The sequence below is a fragment of the Chrysochloris asiatica genome, unplaced genomic scaffold (genome assembly GCF_000296735.1).
Source record: "Chrysochloris asiatica unplaced genomic scaffold, ChrAsi1.0 scaffold00043, whole genome shotgun sequence".
In the NCBI taxonomy this organism is placed as follows: Eukaryota; Metazoa; Chordata; class Mammalia; order Afrosoricida; family Chrysochloridae; genus Chrysochloris; species Chrysochloris asiatica.
In genome coordinates this window covers 21,603,055-21,623,106 of record NW_006408561.1, presented here as the reverse complement: position 1 = coordinate 21,623,106, position 20,052 = coordinate 21,603,055, and the positions used below count along the sequence as shown (strand labels likewise).

The window sequence follows — 20,052 nt, the reverse complement described above, 5'->3', positions numbered from 1 at the left end:
ACAGTGAATAAGGAAGACCGTAGAAGAATTGACACTTTTGAGTTATGGTGTTGGAGGAGAATATTGAAAGTACCATGGGCTGCCAAAAGAACAAACAGAATTATGTTGGATGAAGTACAGCCAGAATGTTCCTTGGAGTCCAGGATGGCCAGACTTCGTCTCTCATACACTGGATATGTTGTCCAGAGGGACCAGCTACCGGATAAGAATATCATGTTTGATAAGGTGGAGGGTCAGAGAAAAAGAGAAAGACCCTCCTTCCCCCAGCAAGATGGATTGACAAAGTGGCAGCTCAATGGGCACAAATGTAGCAATGATTATGAGAGGTTTGGCCCAGGACCAAGCAGTGTTTTGTTCTGTGGTGCACAGGGTCTCTGTGAGTCGGTAGTGACTCAATGTCACCTAACAATAATAACAACATCTTAAGGAAAGGTATAGGCAAGTCTGTAAAAGGTTAGAAAGAAAAATCTATTTGTACAAGATACCATTACGTCAAATGGTGTATTATAACCATTATAACAAGTACTGACTTCAATCCCCAGGGAGAATTCTTTTCCTGTGGTTCTGTTCTAAATAATTTCCTTTTACTATGGAACTAGGGGAGTTTCCGTGCATGCTCAGGTGTGATGGAAAAGTTGCAATATGCCAGTCTTCTCAGCCTGCTGCAGAGAGTAAAGGAGCAGACCCAGGTGATTAATCAAGCGATGGCAGAGCTGGCAACCATCCCTTATCTACAGGACATCAGTCAACAGGAGGCGGAAATGGTAGATATTTGTTTTTCTTTGTTTACACTTTCATGGGCCCTTAGCCAAAAGAAAAGTGATATGGTCTGGGGGGCTGGGGAGATGGTAATAATAAATGTGGTATGAAAGCAAACTCCCCAGCCTTCGTGAGGCATTCTAATGAAGAAGCCGGAAAATGTGTGTTTCTGGCTTTTATTTGTTCACATTCACTAGCTTTCAATTTTTTCTAGCAAGACCTTTGTGATGTGATACAACATACAAAGGATCTGATTATTCATATTGTGTCAAGCTTTTAAAATTTAAAGAAAAGTGTAATTGTAATAAATTGCTTCCTAAACTCCTAGTTTAGTATATAAGAATCTGTCCTACAGAAAAAGAGAGGACAAAAGAAACAGAAAAAAAGACCCTGTACAGTCATCTTTTGAATTATATTGATCATCTCAAGTGTCACCATATATGTTAGCACTGCTAACACACACATGCACTTGGATAAATCAATAAAAATAAGTAATTGTTTGGAGGGAAATTTTAGTTAAAATTCCTGTTGTTGTTGTTTTTTTAATTGATAGCCAATTAATTTTTTTTAAAAAGACACATTGGCCTTAGAAAGCTCCAGTCAAAAACTAATTGAAGGAATATCTCAGAGAACCAATCTGCAAGCAGATGTGCACAATATAGCCATAATTAATATTAGAAACACTAGCACCTCGTTTGAAAAACAATTACAAAGCAGTGAATTGGCTATTCTGAGGAAAGGTAAAATTTACTCCATATGGAGATCCTAATGTTTATTAGGGAAGGACTCTTTACTTTGAGGTTTTAATTGAGGTTAGCTAGAACTAATTATAGACATGAACCGAATTCAAATAGCAAGGATGAAAACAGCCCAAACTGATCACCTGTAATTTGCAGATAACTAAAGGAAGCCTCCCTCTTTGTAACAAATTAATCAATCAAGAAATGAACTGCCAAAGTTATAATGTTCGTCTAAACCTGTTAAAGTATATTTAATAAATACTGCTATCGGAGTGAGCATATAAAACAATCTGACTAGACAAATAATAAAACCATGCATGCTAAAGATTAAAAAGTCTATTCATCAAGGAATTACATCAAGGCAATAAGGCATTCGAAACCTCTATGCTTCTACGCCAAAGGCTGTCTTCAAAGTGGACAAGCATTTATGCTACCATTCATAAGACGTTGAGGAGTGCAATAAGCATGGGGCTTTCGCAGTGCATATTATAGCCAATTTTAGATAATTAATGTTCCCCTGAGATAAGATGAAGCAAAGAAAACATTCATTTAAGAAGCCAGCAAGATGATGAGCTTGTCTTCCTGAAAAACACATTCCGGATTTAAATGAAGAACACAGGAGAGCTCTCTACATTTAGGGCTTCCTAACCATGCATCCAAGGAGCTCTGGTAGCATAGTGGTTATGAATCAGGCTGTGAACCACAAGGTCAACAGTTCGAAACTCCAGCTGTTCCGCGGGAGAAAGATGAGGCTTTCTGCTCCCGTAACAGCCTCGGAAACCCTGTGCAGGGTCCTCACTATAAGTCGGAACCGACACCACGGCACATAACAACAACAACAACCATGGATCAGGAGTCCTGGTGTGGCTGTGGGTTAATGCGCCAGACTGCAAAGCCATTTGAACTGCAAGGTCGGCGGTTCAAGCTCACCAGCTGCTCCCGCTGTGGGTCGGAATCGACTCGACAGCACTTAACAACAACAACCATGCATCCACACCTATGGCTTTATTTTCTGGAAACACTTATATTTCTAAATAAAGACAGCATTACAAACAACACTTATTAACATGTGCAATAATCTACTAGCTAAAGCATTAGAAAATAGAATTTCACAGAATAGTCTCATAATTCAAACATATGCCTACCAAAAGAAAAAGCTTAATGTTTATCGAGTACATGTAGGGGCCAAATATTTTTAAATCATGGAACTTGCAAGTTTTATCACATTAGTTCATCGATTTTACTTTCAAACTTTTGAGCATGAAATAACTTCAGCTGGGGTGCAGAGACTGAATCCTAGTAATACTTTCTGAGGTGTGATGCTGCAGGTTAATGCGCTATATACTTCAAGGTAAGTTTGAAGAACAAGGTCGACGGCTCAAGCTCACCAGCCACTCCTCCAAAACCCTATAAGGGGTTGCTATGAATCAGAACCAACTCGATGGCAATTAACAACAACAACAACAACATATAAACAATGATAGCCCAATGGTAGATTTTTGAGGGACTCAACTATATGCCCTACTGAGTAAGTACTGCACTATCTGAAGCACAGAAAGATTATCTATGAGCTCATCTGTTGGATGTCACAGTGAATTGAACTGATACTTGGTTAAACTCTCTTTGTTAGCTTTGAAAGTCACATGGTTTGGGGCACCTTCCTTACTTTGCAGTCAAATATACAACATTTTAAAGCATTGTTTTAAATTGGAATATGACAAATACCTGTTCAGGGCAAAGGACAGATTTTTCATTCATTTTTTTTTTCACTTAAAAAAATTTGAAAAGAGAATGGAATCGAAAAAAACTTCGTTATTTTGAAATTATAGATGAGAAAAGAATAGCAAAAGAACTACAATGAGCTAGACCCTTTAAGAGGCAATAAAACAGTGCAATTTTAGTATTGTCCTCTGGTGAGCTTTTGCATGATGCCTAGAATTATGATACATTAGCCTCAGGAGAAAATACTAAAATGCGTTCATGTACTACATGCCATTTCCTGAGCGAATTAACTACTGCCTTCATTCTTTACAACCCAAATCTGTTCTTACAAAACATCAACACTTACTACATTAAAACCTATATGTTTCCCACAGATTTTCAGAAGAATCTGTGCATTGTTTCAATATTTTATATCTGCAATCATACTCAGTAATGACTGAAGCAAAGATGAGGTGGCAGCTTTCATTGTAGGAAAGATGAGTAATAAAATCATCAGCGTACAAATGATTTTTTAATTAGGTTTTAATCTGCATATTTAGAAAAATTATTTCTGTGTGAATTCCACACTGATAATTTTTATCTTGGTGCCACAGCTGCAGTCACTAATGGCAGATGCTATGGACACCCTTGAAGGAAGAAGAAATGATAAAGAACATGTGTGGAATACAGTCCAAAAGGTAATACTTTCAGCTGAAGGGAAAAGATACATTATTTTCAAAGAAAATGTTCATCTTGGGTCAAATCTGTTTAGGAAGTGAAAAGAAAGTTCTTCTGGTCATTGCTCATTGTTTAGCTTTGCTTTAGTAAATTCAGCACTGTCCCTGGAAATGCCACCAAATCACATATGGATTTATTTAATCTGTTCCCTCAGGTCCCCTCCTTTTCCAACAGATTGTCATATGCTTTCTGGGTTCTTCTTCATTATCATGCTGTTTTCATATTCCACTTCCATGATCTGCTTCTTCAATATGGGGCATTATGGGTGGTTTGTTTAGTTTCATTTTTAAAAGCTTATATCAATATTTTAGTACACACCCAACTCTTTCCCATTTTTTGTCACTTGAGGGATGTATAATGGCAACAATTCAAGGAACTACAGAGAAGTGGGAGCTTTAATCTTCTTGGTAGAGGAGTACCAATATGGTTGTTAGAGGCAGAGTAACATTCCTGCATTGACTACTAGAATTTAAGTGTGAGGACCACAAATGTGCACCTGCTTCCAGATATGCAGAAGCCTGAGTATCAGCAATGGGACCTTGTTACACTGTAAGAGAATCTAATATTGGGTCTGAAGCCAACTCAAAATGGTAAATTCTGATCCATCTACCCTCCATTCAAACTCCTCCAAATCCCTTAAATCCCCACAGAGGGAGAATTCATGCCAGGAGATACGTGAGGAACAAATCAAAAAAGGCTTCTATTTAAGAGACAGTAGTCATTTCCACAGCACATAACCACCACCACCACCAATCATTCATGAGGGATCTTGGTGCATATGAGAAAATGTATATCTGCTCTAATCAGTTCAGAGGTCCTATGATAAATTTATAAAGGAGAAAGCAACTGAATTCAGCAAATATTTGTTGTGTATTTACTGTGATAGAAAGAATATGAGGCGTTAGGGAATCTGTGCTAGGCAAGACAGACATAATCCTTGCTTCTGTGGAATTTATCCAATATGGAGGAAGTCACATATTAAACAGCTGCTTACAAGTTTGCAGAGTATGATGATAAAGAAGTGGGTGATCAACAATCTCTGGAAGCAAGTGACATTTATACAACGTTTAGACGTGTAGGCGTTATCAGGTAAAAGGTGTGCAGATTTCCAGTAGGAATAGCTTGTAACAAGAATGCAAAGAAAGCATATGTCATGTTAAAAATTGGGTAAGGGTGTAGGAGAACAAACACCAAAATGAGGAACAGAAGCAGACAGAGTCCAATCACAGAGGAATGTATAAATGATGCTAAGGATTTGGAATTTTTCAAAATCTATTTAACTATAGGATGTTCTTAACATCTCTCTAGGACTGTAGTGAGAATAACAGATTGAAATACTACAGAAAGGTAGGGAGATAAGTAATAAAGTGGTGTCGAACATCCACTCATTCATAGTGTTAGCTTGAGCTGAGGTGGTGACTATATAGATAGACAGAAGCAGACAGATAAAAAAAAAAAAAAAAAAAAATCAGGAAACCAGATCAGAGGTCTTCTTCAGTAACTAGATATAGAGGTTGAGAGAATAGAACAAGTTAAGCATGATGCCCAGATAAGTGACTTGAACAATTGGACAAGGGATAAGGAGATGTTTGCTGGTGCCATTTACTAAGGATGGGAACACCGTTAGGGAACAACTTTTGGATGAGACTATAAACTCAGAGTTCATTTTGGACACATGATATTTGAAAGGGAATTGTTTAACTAGGTAGGAAGTTTTTAATAGGTGCCTGAAAAAGTAAGAGAACAATAAGTTATCACAGAGGAAGAAATTAAGAAAGCAACCACCTCTTATGCTGAGGAATCAAAGGGAAGAGACTACAACTTAGAAACTTGGAACAGGGGTCTACTGACCCCAAACTCAGATCTTCTATGAGGAGGTGCTGCTCAGTAGTGTTAATGTCTATGAGAATGGAGGAGGGGTCCTGAAGGGCTGGGACCCAGAAGAAACAAAGTTCATGTTAATGCGCTGGACTGCAAGGTCGGTATGAACCACAAGGTCAGAGGTTCAAGCTCACCAGCCACTTCTCAGAAATCCTATACCGGGTTGCTATGGGTTGGAACTGACTCGACGGCACTTAACAAGAACAACAAGTTGAAATAAAATTGGGCTTAAGGGATTTACTACTTATAGTTTCTTCTGTTTTAATATCTCTGTCATATTTGGAAACTATTTAGTATTTCTCCTTCTATAGTGCTATTATTGAATAGCATTCAATCGTGCTATTGCCTATTGAAGTAAATTTTTGCCAACTTGATATCATTAATGGTTTATTTACCGTTGAGACCCATGGTTCATGAGGCTGCATGTGGCAAAGCCTGTATTCCAGTTGTAAAAAGCAAAAGAATTTATATGATTGGAGTACTTAATTCTTGCAGACTTTATAAATGCACTGGACTGCAAATGATTTTGAACCACAAGGTCAGCAGCTCAAGCTCATCAGCCTCTCCTTGGAAACCCTATATAGAGTTGCTCTGGGTCGGAACCAACTCCATGGCACTTAACAACAACAGGCCTTTAAGACTGATGTTTCAAATGGGAAGATAAGGGAGTGGTGGTGTGATTCTGCAATTTTTGAAAGAACTAGATTCAACTGAGGCTACAAAAAAGAATGTCTGGTTCTAGAGTACAGAAGCTTTGCTAAAGAGACTTCACAGGGACAACAAGCAGACAGGAAAAGCATAGCCATAACCCATGAACAAGCAGCAGAGAGGCAGGAGCAAGTCTCTTCTTTCTTCTTTAGTCTTGCAGTCTACCTCTAGCATCCCCTACTGGCAGAGACTAACAGCTGCCATAGTAAAAGTAAGGTTTGCAGAATCCCAGCCCCAGCATGGCAGAGATGATTATAAATAGAGAAGGATGGGTCTGGGGTTGAGAAACTGGAGGTTAATAATGATCACAAATGAATATTAAGCATAGGATAGGGCAAGATATTCAAAAGAAAATAAAGAAGCCTAAAGTCCCGGATGTTGTTGTTGTTATGTGCTATGTTGTCCGTTCTGACTCATAGCGACCTTGTACAGGGTTTCTGAGGCTGTAAATCTTTACAGGAGCAGAAGGCCTTCTCTTTCTCCCATGGAACAGCTGGTAGTTTCAAACTGCTGATCTTGCGGTTCACAGACCATTTCATAACAACTATGCTACCAGAGTAATAAAGATAGAGGTTTAGTAATCACTGGCAAGTTGATGTTAATTGAAATCATTTGAGTAAGGGACAATGGTTTAGAAAGAGTGTATAGAGTAAAAAGAAAAGAGAGTCTTGAAGAGCACATTTAAAACTTAAGACTAGAAATCTACAAGAGAAACTAAGAAGGAATGGCTGAAGGGATTGGAGCTAGAGGTCAACCAAATTCAATGATGATGAAAACAAATCAGTATAATCAATCACTTTGCTGACTATAGAAATAATTGTTTAAAGTGAAGGTTAACTAACTATGACCTGTGGGTCAAATCTCACTCATCATCTAATTTTGTAAATAAAGTTTATTGAAAATAGTCATTCACATTCATTTATATATTGCCTATGTCAGCTTGGGCAGAGTTGCCATAAAGACTCCTAAGTTCACAAAATCTAAAATATTTACATTCTGGTCCTATACAGTAAAAGTTTGCTGAATCTAGAGCACCATCCCCCCCATACACAAAAATTTGCATTTGTTGTATTGTTGTTGTAATTGTTGTTAAGCGCCATAGAGTCAGTTTCAATTCAAAGCAATGCTGTATACGGTTTCTGAGGAGCAGCTGGTGGTTTTGAACCACCAACCTTGCAGATATTTAAATTTACAAATCCAAGTGATAATAGAATACCCCATTGCCCCATTCTAGCTATCTATTGTTTTGTAACCAAAATCCCACTGCCTTCAAGTTTATTCTGATTCATAGAGATCCTACAGAACTGTTCCTTAGTGTTTTCAAGACTATAAATCTTTTCAGGAGCAGACAGCCTCATCTTTCTCTCACAGAGCAGTTGATGGATATGAACAATCAACCTTGCTGTTAGTAGTTCATTGCTTAGCCCCAGTGCTACCAGGGCATTCCTCTGCTTTCTAACCCCAAATTCATAGTTTAAAACAATAATTCAGTGTTCTCTCTCAGTTTCATGGGTAACTACAGTGTCTCATGCTGTTCAGTCAGATGGCTCTGTGTATAGGGCTCGGATTGTAGGAAGACTAAAATGAACTGTTTTTCTGCTTTCATAAGTGCAGATAGAGTGCTCCTTGAAGGCCAGGATGGCCAAAGTTTGTCTTTCATACTTCGGACATATTGTCAGGAGGGAACAGTCACTGGAGAAGTATATCACGTTTGGTAAGGTGGAGGGTCAGAGAAAAAGAGGAAGACCCCCAGAGAGATGGATTGGCAAAGTGGCAGTATCCATGGGCTCAAGCATGGCAACAATTGTGAGACTGGCCCAGGACCGGTTAGTGTTTCGTTCTATTGTGCATAGGGTCGCTATGAGTCGGTACCAACTCAATGACACCTAACAACAACAACAACAAAATGAACTGTACATCTAAGATAGCTCACTCACATAGCTACAGGTGATACTAGTCAGTGGAGTATCTAAATGTGGCTTCAAATAGCAAGACACCTGAGTTCTGATAGGAAGTCTTTCAAGAGAAAGAAAACAGAAACCATCAGTCCCCTTAAAAGCTAGGCACACAGCTGGTATAGAAATTTCCACCATATATATATTCTATTGATCAAGGTAGCCACATGCCAGCCCAGATTCAAAGTGTGGAAAGAATAGATTCCACCTCTCAACAGAGAGGTGATGTATGCATTCACTGAGAGAACAAAATGATAGCACCCAAAAGTCTGTTTGAACCGCAAGATTGGTGATTCAAGCTCACCATTTGCTTTTCGGAAAACCCTTTACAGAGTCACTATGAGTCTGAACCGACTCAATGACACGTAACAATAACAACAACAATCTTGGAGACAAGCTACAGAAACAGAAATCCAGCTCTTTATTCCAGGCTGGAAAACATACCTGCAAACAAGCAGGAGTCAGAAGGACAGTAAGTCAAGGCTTCCAAAGTCTCAGTGTTTGTAACACTGCAGAGTCACTTCACCCAACCATTGGGTATTTGAAAAGACTCACTGGTAAGCAGCCAATCTTTCCAAATTAAAAGCCTTGGTAATAATCATGGTTTTCTAAATGAAAGTTCCTAAGAGGTCTTTAGGAAGATGTGAATGGGAAGGAACAGCGCGCCAAATTTTTCCCAAGGGCTTTTAATTTGGTTAATGTGACTCTACAAAGGATGATCGTATCACTTTTCAGACAATTCCGGTAGCAAGTAAGTAATTTCCTTTTACTGCTACCGAGTTAATTTGAGTGTGCAGAAAAAAAAAAAAATTATAAAAAAGCAACCCTAATTGTACAAGCTACACTGTATTCTGAGCCCACTAGAAGTTGATATCAGCATCACCACCTCTGAGATCTGTTATCTGTAATAGAAACAGCTGTTCTACCTAATGAAAACACTTGAAATTTTCATCGGAAGCAGCAGAATTATAGCAGCACCTCCTAGTTCCACATAGTTAAAAGGTCTGTCAGAATCCCCATTACCTAACACAATTTTCTGGGCTCTACTTTGTTATGAGCCTATAAAAAGCCCATCAAGATGAAATCTGATTCATGAGTGTTGACCTCCTGTCTACATTTTGTTTTCTTTGAGTTTTCACTAAGAAAGAGAAAGGCAGTTGCGTTTTCTCCAAATTCACAGAACTAAAACATATTCTTTAAAGAGTTTTAGGAAAGTGGCTGTTGTTTTGAGGGGATTTTGCAGGATATTTCCTTTCTTGTAATTAATTCAATAGTAATAAATAAGTTGATTTAGCTGTGCAAATATAAAAATAAATAGGGCTTGTAAAAATTAAAATTAAAAACTTAATTTTCTGTGTTGGAGAGTCCTGTGTCACAACGCATTTAATCAAAAGTATCACTCTTAGCTTAGTCTGATCTTGTTTCTATAACAACATCAAAACACAAAATCTGAGAAAATACAGCCTTTTGAATGTTCCACAGGTCCTGTTAAGACACTGCTTATTCGTTCATGCACTCATCTAACATTTTTGAGCACCTCCTCAGTGTTAAACAATCATCTCTTGTTAAGTGTTATCAAGTGGGTTCTGACTCATAATGACCCTGTATGTGGTTTCTGAGGAGTAGCTGAAACGTGTGGTTTACAGTCCAATGCTGATGCCATAGCATCACACCAGGAGACAATCACCTAGGCTTGGAAATGCAGCCATGAAAAAAATAATACCTGAATGATGTTTGCATTCTAAAAGAGTTAGGTAGTTCATAAACTACAAAAATAAATATACAATATAGGTTAATAAATGCATGGGGGAGCTGGAGAGCAAGAAAGAAAAATGGAAAGTGTCAGAGGATTGCAATTGCAGTAGAATGGTCAGGGTAGGATTCACTGAGAAGGTGACACTTGAGCAAAATGTAAAAGAAATGAGGAAGGAAGCCAACCATGCAGATATCTAGTGAAAAGCATTCTAATTTCAAGGAAATGCAAATGCCCAACCCTGAGATTGAAGAGTGCCTAGCATTTACAAAGAACAGCAAAGAGGCTAAGGTGACTGAAATAGAATCAACAAGAGGGTGGGGGAGTAGAAGATACAGTGAGAGAGGTAAGTGAGGGAACAGTTCCTGTAGGATCTTTCAGTTTGACAGAGTAGGGAGTTACTGGAAGCTTTTGAGCAAAGCACCAACATAATGCTTCGTGTGAAAAAAAAAAACAACATTAAGTTACTCTAAACTGCTGAGTTGTGAATAGATAGAAGGAGACAAGTGTGTAGTTAGGGAGACAAGTTAGTAGGTTACTGCAATGATCCAGGAAAATAGTAATGATGGCTTGAGCCAAGTGGCGGTAAATATGATGAGAAATGGTCAGATTCAGTATTCTATCCAGAACAAGAGCTAAAGTTTCTTAAAAAGGAAGCTTTATTGCTGTTACAGACTCATATAGACCTTATATAAGGTTTCCAAGATTTTAAAAACAGCAAGAGCAGAAAGCCTCATCTTTCTCCCATGAACCCAAAAGGAAGCTAATGCAGAAAAAAAAAAAATGTGCCCTGGCCTAGCAATTTCAACTTCAGGGTCTGTCCCAAAGTAGATCATAAACCACTTCCTTTCTCTGGGCCTCAGTTTTCTCATCCGTAAAATAAAGATATTGAACTAGAAGATTCTAACCCTCCTCCCAGGTCAGATGAATGGGTCTTTAGAAAGGCAAGTCACCAAAATGAAAGAATAAGTGTTCATATTTACTGTGCTCATATGTGCCAAGAATTTTCCTGTCCTACATAAAAATAATAAAATCACTTCTGGCTGTTTTAAAAAAGAAAGAAAAATCTGCTGTTCTCTTTACTTATTGTTGGTGTTGTTAAGTGTCATCAAGTTGGTTCTGACTCATAATGACCCTGCATAGGAGCAGCTGGTGAGTTTAAACTGCCAACCCTGCAGTTCAAACCGAACTTGTGGTCCAGTGCTTTATTCCATAGTCAGTCAGCCCATTAATCCTTACAGGAGGCAAAAACTATAATTCATTAAATAGAGAAATTTAGCAGTTTGCCTAAAATACACAATAAATAAAAGGTGAAGCCAAGACTTGATCTAACCCAAAAGGCTGACATATGTCCAAGTTCTTCTGTTGCCTGAAAATCCTGACCAGCCAGCTTTATATAGAGCAATGCATGCAGGTATGGACAAAGTGGGCAATTAAGGTAACTTCCAACCAAAGTAGAATTTGGCCACAGATAAGCCCAGTTTGTCTATCTCCAATTAGCAAAATAAAACTCTGAGTCAAATAAGTCAGTAATACATTTGGAAGTGAGCCTACTTTTGTACCCCAACTTATATAATCCTCCTTCTCTGCCCCTAAGAAGTCCTCGTGATGCAATGGTTAAGCATTCAGCTGCCAACTGAAAGGTGGCATCCTGGGGAGTCTTATACGGCAGGAAGTTCTAGAAGGTCAATCAATGAGTCAGAATCAACTTGAGGTCAATGAGTTTGTTTGTTTGTTTGCTTGCTTGCTTCTTGTATCGCTGTCTCTTGCTTTTCCATCAATAATCACAACAGAGAGTCCAAATCTGCAGCTCCATGATCATTAATTCAGCTCCCACTCATAGAACTTAGGCTTGTGACCTTCTGAGAAACAGTCTTAATATCTTCAGAGTCTGTCATTTTATGTTACTTAACATTAAATCCTAAGATCCATATAAATTTTATGAATGAGGCATGGAAAGAAAAATAGAAAAGAGTCCCCTTAAAAGAAATATATGCCAACAGTTCAGTGAGGACATTCCTATTTCTACTCATCAGAGAGTCAGTCAAGTAACACTCCATGTGCAACTCAGAAAAAAAAAGTTGTTCTTTCTTCATCTATAGCTTAAATTTTGCACTAAGATCAGAATTTGATCTGTTAAAACACAAAGCATTGTCTTGTCTGTTATGTCTCTAGATCACTGATTTAAGACTGAGTGAGGATAAATGAAAACTTGTTATTTTCAAAGCAATGAGAGAAATGCTCTAACCTATAATCATTGTCCTCTGAGTTTTCATGAGAAGAGATGCTTTCTTAGAATTTCATTCAATATCATAATATAAAACAGCTCATCATAAGCTTCAGTGAATCCAACTAATGGAGTATAGGTAGAATTGCTTTAAACTATTGATATTAATTTATTCAAAATCATTTCGTTTTTTTGTGTTCCTTTTTGCCTCCAAATCTTAACTTGTAAATCTTACCCATTGTTATTATACAGAAATTACATTCATTGATATGCTAATTTTGTGTTTTAAGGTGAAATAACTGTATGTCACATAGCAAATTTGTTCTGTTCAGGACTGTTGATTCAGGCAATGCTAGCAAGGGAAAAATGAAAACTTGAGAGACGGGGCAAGGGCAATTGGTGGAAGAAGGAGAGGAAAGAGTAAACTGGAACATTTTATTTACTTTCCACATCAGCATTCAAACGTGAATCCTTCCAGAAATTCTTCTGAGAGAGGTTGCACACGCAGCACTATCATTCATCAGCCAGTCTGACTAATACATGGTTAGGGCATGCAGTTGTGTCTCTCTGAGAGTATTGCTGCCTTTTCAAAGATTCAGCAATGGTACCGCTCATTTGCAAAGCAGTTTTTCCAGCAATCAGGTTTTTCCTCTGTGTCTTGTTCTTTAAGGAGTCTCTATAGATTTATTGCAATTTGATTGTGAATCTTCTCAGCTTCTGGTTATGGGCTTCCTCATTATCATATCCCCAAATTCCTTTACAGTGTGTGCTTCAAGCACTGCTAAACAGTTCTATCCACTGCAGAATGTAGTTTGTATAACAAAACCCAAGTACTCTATTGCTGACCATCCTGGGTGGAGGCTTTGAGGATAAACAAGGTCCAAGGGATTGAGAGAGGCCAGGCTACTGGAATAAATCATTGCAACTCCTAGGATAAATGAGTCTGTGCTAAAAACTGCACAATCATAGTCAGAGGCTGAGCCCTATGGCAGCAAAACCAAGTCTAGTATGTAGAGTAGAAAAAATCTTGGTCTGGGCCATCTCCCTAGGCCACACAAAGTTGTGGTAGTGGTGAAATGCTATTGAGTTGGTTCCAACTCATAGCGACCCTGTATAGGGTTTCCAAGGAGCAGCTGGTAGGTTTGAACTGCCAACGTTGTGATTCACAATTCAGTGCTGATCCACAGGACCACACCAGAAATCCAAATGGTAAATTGCAATTATCACATAAGGTAAATATTTCTCTTCTCTGACTTAGAGGAGAAAGCATGTGGTTGACTTGCTAAACATTTTCATCCATCTTTCCTTTAAGACTGGGAATTCCTCATAAACTATGTTGATTGCTAATATTGTCCTCTAAAAGTTTGATGAGTTGACAGGAAATTTGCAAAACAGAAACATTTCTGTACAGAAGTTGAATCCTAACATGGTCCTCATCTAGGATGCCTGTATTTAGGAGCTCTGCTATTTTTAATGAGGAATTTTTCAAGATACAGAAATGGATAATCTGCTATCATATACACATACCTAATAAGAAACAGTGTCAACCAGCAAATTATTGAAGTATGTCAGACTTTCTGAAGCTTGGTTCTAAGTAGTTGTCACAATTGAAACATAAGCTATAATTTTTCAGAAAAATAATATGCTGATTAACAATGATAATTATAACTACTAATATCACTGATTATTAACTGGTCTCTTAGTCTACACCAGGAGTCCTGGTGTGGCACTGTAAGATAAGTACTGGGCTGTTAACATCAAGATCAGAGGTTCAAACGCGCCAGCCACTCCTCGAAAACCCTATACAGAGTCCCTGTGAGTCAGAACTGATTTGACAGCACTTAACAAATATGTGTCAAGCACTTCAAGACACTATCACATTTAATTACAACAACCTTATGAGGGAGATGTCATTATCCCTCATTTGAAAAATGAGGACAAAGAGCTTTGTAAAATTAACAAGGAAACAAGTCCAAGCTTATAGTAATACGATTTAGTTTTAAACTGAATTTCTTTGGGTCAAAGACTCTCTTACTGTAACCACTAACTCAAACACTTGTCAAGCCAAATGCAGCTGCTAAAATGCAATGGCACAAAGAACATCAAATGACCCAAACTCAGAATCCTTAAGACAGTCATTTGAGACAATCTTTGATTCTGCTATGGTAAGCATCTTTTTGCTTCCATAAAAAACCACCTACTAACCCAGCTGCTCTGATCGGCCTACTGACTCAGACTGCCCTGCAACAGCTGTCTAGTCAAATCTAAACCCCTGCACCCACTGCTCTTTCCTGGTTCATGCTTCTCTTACTGTCCTCCCTTCTTTTGTAGACACATCACATTTAGGTTTGCTTGATAGCTTCTCTCTTCCTGCAACTTCAGAATTTCAAGAAAGCAGCCTGGAATTCTAGTCATTCCTGTAGTGCATTTACTGACACTCTGAGGGTCACTCACTGGGGAGTGATCTGAATTAGCATTCTGAAATGCATCAAGGTGGCTTCATCTATGAAAGCGCACTTCATAAGTACATATTGTTCTACCCATCTAAGCTTTATGATTACCACACAGAAAGCTTTGAGGCCAGAAGTGGGTCAGCAAGTTGTTCACCTCCTTTATTTCATGGGCTCTTTCAGGGCCATTTGATCCAGATAGGAGCTAACATAGGAAGATGACTAAAACAGAAACTGGAAATGCTCATAGTATTCTAAACCAATTAGTGGTTTTGGTCTTTGAAAATGCTTTCCAAAATGAATGTTTCAGAAGGGCAGCAAAAAAAACCTGGGATGGATGGAGGGCGCATTTATCTCAATTGTGTTTTGAACTGAAGAGTTAGTACAGTTCGTTCTAAAAGCTACTCCCTTTAAATTGCCAAAAATGTCTTCTTTGCTTGGCAGCATAGCATTTTATTGCATGTATTTTATACATTAAGTTTCTGCAATCCTTTATAATTCTGGAGAATAACAGAATAACAGCTTATACCACTTGGTAGCTAAATGAACCATGGGACATCTTCCATTCTGTATTGAAAGTGAAATTAATACAGAGTTCAGAGCAATTGGCTGGTACCTCATTCAATCATTTATAGTGTACTCATTATACCTTTCCTATTTTGGAGAAGGGCAAGAATGAAAGTGCCTTTACATGCAGCCCTGAAGGAAGGTATGGGCCATTTATCATTCTGATTATGACTTTCATAAAATGGTGCATGTGGAAGAAGGGATAAGATTGTAATCTAAAACACACAAAAATAACATAAGGACAAATACATCCACATTTCCTAGCATCATCAAAACTCAGTGTGTGTAAAACTTATGTACACTCTGCTAAAATGGCTTTCTGATGGAGAAAAGACTTGGAGGCAGAGCATAAATAAGATGGCTGGTGAAAAGATGAATGTGGAGATACGTTGGAATGTAAATATGATGTGAATGTGGAGCTATTCTACATATGTGATAGTGAAAGATAGACTGTAGTTAAGCTCCTTTCTTTTTAAGTTAAAGGTATTCAAAAGACGTTTAACTTATAGAGAGATGCCCCCTTCGGCTTCACAATAGGTGACTCATTTCATTATAGGGAGCAAATATTCAGAAGCCACTGAATGAACTGATTCGAGAAATGAAAATACCTCTCTCTTCCTGAGGCACCGGAGTGAAATCATTTTTCTAAAAAGCTATAATAGAGGAATTTCACTTCCAAGAAGATGAAATAGACATGCTTTTTCCTATTTTGCCCATTAAGAGGAACTTAAAACAGTGGAAATTATATGTAAAACCAACATAAAACTCCAAAAGGTGGGGAAAAAAAAGCAGATATTCTAAGGAATGACACAGTGGTAAGTTTACAGTGTTTTTCAAGAATTAAAAGAGCCAGCAACCCAAAAACACCAATGATCATGGCAAAAAAAAAAAAAAAAAAAAAAAAGCCTTCATAACTGCCTGCTCTTCCTTGCCAAAAGGGGGCAGCGTAGCAAGACAGGCTTATAAGACTTTCAGACAATCAGATAAAACTCACTCTACGTCACTTATTCAGCACAGCAAAATGTGATCCACCTATGTTGGTATAGGCTAACTGAAGAATCAGACTTCCACCTCTATTATGCTACAACAAGGTGCCGTAACCCTTACAATCCATCAAGATGAGACTAGAGAAGATCAAGTAGCCAGCCTGGACCTTCATCCCCACCTGACAATAACAAGGTGTCCCTCTTCCTTGCTCTCCATAGAGTGGTGTCAGAGGAAGACTAGTGGAAAGTCCGAACTTTCATCACCTTCCAATAGTAATGAGCCACTCCCATATGTTGGTAAGGCACTCCTACTCCTCCTAGAAAGAGAGGTATTAGTGGATTTCTACTGAGCAATGTGAATGCCTTACCCTGCCCAAGAGGCTCTCTCTCAGCTATCAGTGGAGACCAGCGAGGGAATCTGGAGACCAGTAATAAGGCAATGTCTATTTATTCTCCTAACAGAGTGGTGCCAGAAAAATTCAGCTAAACCAGAGATTTAAATAAGATCTAGAATCATATAACATAAGACACTAAAATGTCAAGGTTTTAATTGAAAATCGCTCATCATAATTATAACCAAGAAGCTTTCAAACTGAATGAAGGAAAACAATCTATAAATGCCAACACTGAGATGATAGAGATGTTGGGGTTATTTGACAAAAATTTTAAAGCATCATCTTAAAATTTTTGGAATAAACCATTACCATAGCCTTTAAAAACAAATGAAAATAAAATCGTCTCAGTAAAAAATCAGAACATCTCTGCAAATAAATACAAGATATGAAAAAGAGTAGATGGAAATATTCCAATTAAAAAATACAATAACCAAAATAAAAATCTCAGTGGATAGATTCAGCAGCAAATTGGAGGGGCAGAGGATAGAAACCCTGAAATAGAAGATATTTAAAAACCTCAAACTCACTGCCATTGAGTCAGTTCAACTTAGAGTAACCCTGCATAGGGTTTCTGGAGCTGTAAATCTTGTGGGGAGCAGCGAGCCTCTTTTTTCTTCTTTGGAGTAACTGATAAGTTTGACCTCCTGGCCTTGAGGATAGCAGTCGAGTGCTAACCCTACAGCACCACCAAATAGAACAACAATAATTTCTCCATCCAAACAACAAAGAGAAAATTAGAGGAAAGAATGAAAGAAAGAAAAGTCTCAGGGACTAGGATGTCTATGCCATTAGATCTAACATTCATTTAATTGAAGTTCTAGCGAAGAAAGTGAGTGGGACTGAAAATAGTATTCCAAGAATAATGACTGAAATTTCCTCAAATTTAGCAAAACACATATACCTATAGATTCAGGAAGTTGAGTGAACACCAAACAGAATAAACACTAAGAAATCCATACATCACAGTCAAACTTCTAAAAATGAAAAACAAAGAAACTACATTGAAAGCAATAAGAGTGATATGATGCACTACCTACAACAGAAGAACAATTCAAATGATTCCTCACAATGTGGATTTCTCATAAGAAGCATAAGGCAAAAAGGAAGTAGCACAATATTTTTCAAGTATTGAAAGAAAAGAATTGTGTACACAGAATTATATACCCAGCAAAAGTATCTTTCAGGAATGAAAGTGAAATCAAGACATTCTAAGACCAAGGAAAACCAAGAAAATTTATCTACAGCAAATCTATCCTAAAAGAACAACTAAAGGAAATCCTCTTGAAATAAAGGAAATATTGAAAGGACAAACTGAAATATCAAGAAGGGTGAAAGAGCATAGTAAGCAAAAATATGAGTAAAAGCAATACACATTTCTACTCTTTAAATTATTAAATTATGTTTGATGTTAAAAGCAAAAATAATAACACTGTATGATGTGGTTCTAAATTTGTGTAGAGAAAATATGTAATACAATTATAAATGGGAGAAGACTAACAGGACTTAAAAAGAGGTAAGCTTTCTATGCTTCAATTGAAGGTAAAATTAAGACACCAGTAGACAGTGATCAAATTATATGTGTGTGTGATGAGTGTGTATAATATAGTAATACCTAGAGCGACCATTAAAAAGAAGAACTATACAAAATGATACACTCAAAAAACATTATAAATACACAAAATGGAGTTGTAAAAAATTGTTTAAGTACCCACAGGGAGATAGTAAAAGAAAACAGAGACACAAAAAGAAAACTAGCTTATGTCCTAGCATACTAGTAGGTACATTAAATGTAAATGGTCTAAATTCATCACTTAAAAGACATAAATTATAAAACAGATTAAAACCTATGTGCTGTCCATTATAAAATTCACCTCAAATATAATGATACAGTCAGATTGAAAGTAATGGGAAAGGATGTATCAAGCAAACATGAATCAAAGGAAACCGGAATGGCTACATTAACATAAAAGAAAGTAGAATTCAGAACAAAAAATTAATTCCAGAGACAGAGAAGAATATTATATAATAATAACAGTTTCAATCAGCTAAGAAAACGTAACAATCTAGATGTGTATGTATCAAACAAAAGAGCTGTAAGATATGTGGAGTAAAAACTGAAAGAAAATAATGGAGTCATAATTTTATCTTATTTTCCATTAGACAATCAGCTTTATTTGAGATGGCAGTATCCACAGGCTCAGAAATCAGCGAACAGGCCACATGTACAATCATCACACAAGAAAACCAGAGTTAGAGGGACTAGAGCTAAAAGTTTACTTGGTCATTTCAACACCCCCTTCCCCAAAAGTTGATAGAACAAATAATAAGAAAAGCAGCAAATATAGAAAACTCAACAACATCTTCAACCAAAAGAATTTAATTGTATTTATAAAACAATCCAGTCACTAAAAGTAGAATACATATTGTTTTTGTCAAGTGCCCATGGAACATACACCAGAATAGACCAGATTCTGGACCATAAAACAAACTTCAACAAAATTTTAAAGACTGAAATATAGAATGAGTTCTCTAACTGGAATGAAATAAAACTAAAAATCTGTAAGATAAAAATAGTAGAGAGGTTTCCAAATACTTGGGTAATCAATGAACCTTAAAGGAAGCCTTAAGAGAAATTTTAAAAATATGAAGTGAATAAAAATAAAATGATATATTTTTTAATATAGTAATGAAGTGAGTGGGACTAAAAATAGTACTCAAAGAAAATTAGTGAAATTTTCTCAAATTTGACAAAATGCATAACCTATAAATTCAGAAAATTGAGTGGATACCAAAAATAAATAAATACTAAGAACTTAGAGATAAACCCACACAAATATCCCCTCTTGATTGTCAAAGCAATTAGATGGAGGGACGATATTGTTGTTGTTAGGTGCCATCGAGTCAGTACCAACTCATAACGGCCCTATGTACAACAGAACAAAACACTGCCCAATCCTGGACCAACCTCACAATCCTTGCTACATTTGAGCCCATTGTTCTGTTATTGTGCCAATCAATCTCACTGTGGGGTCTTCCTCTTTTCCTCCAACTCTCCACTTTACCAAACATGATATTTTTTGCCAGTGATGGGTCCCTTCTGACAATATGTTCATGTATGAGTGATGAAGTCTGGCTATCGTGGCTTCCAAGGCGCACTCTGGCTATACTTCTTCCAACACAGATCTATTTGTT

The 20,052-nt window shown here is 37.4% G+C and overlaps 1 protein-coding gene across 1 annotated transcript in view; it reads left to right on the top strand.

Annotated features, from left to right (window-relative positions):
* Window positions 1-20,052, top strand: part of SPATA16 (spermatogenesis associated 16) — a 398,638-nt gene that overhangs the window by 343,981 nt on the left and 34,605 nt on the right. Inside the window, exons 8-9 of the mRNA XM_006861849.1 lie at window positions 600-764; window positions 3,815-3,898. Of these exons, the coding sequence (XP_006861911.1) occupies window positions 600-764; window positions 3,815-3,898 (249 nt within the window). The remainder of the gene's footprint in view (window positions 1-599; window positions 765-3,814; window positions 3,899-20,052) is intronic.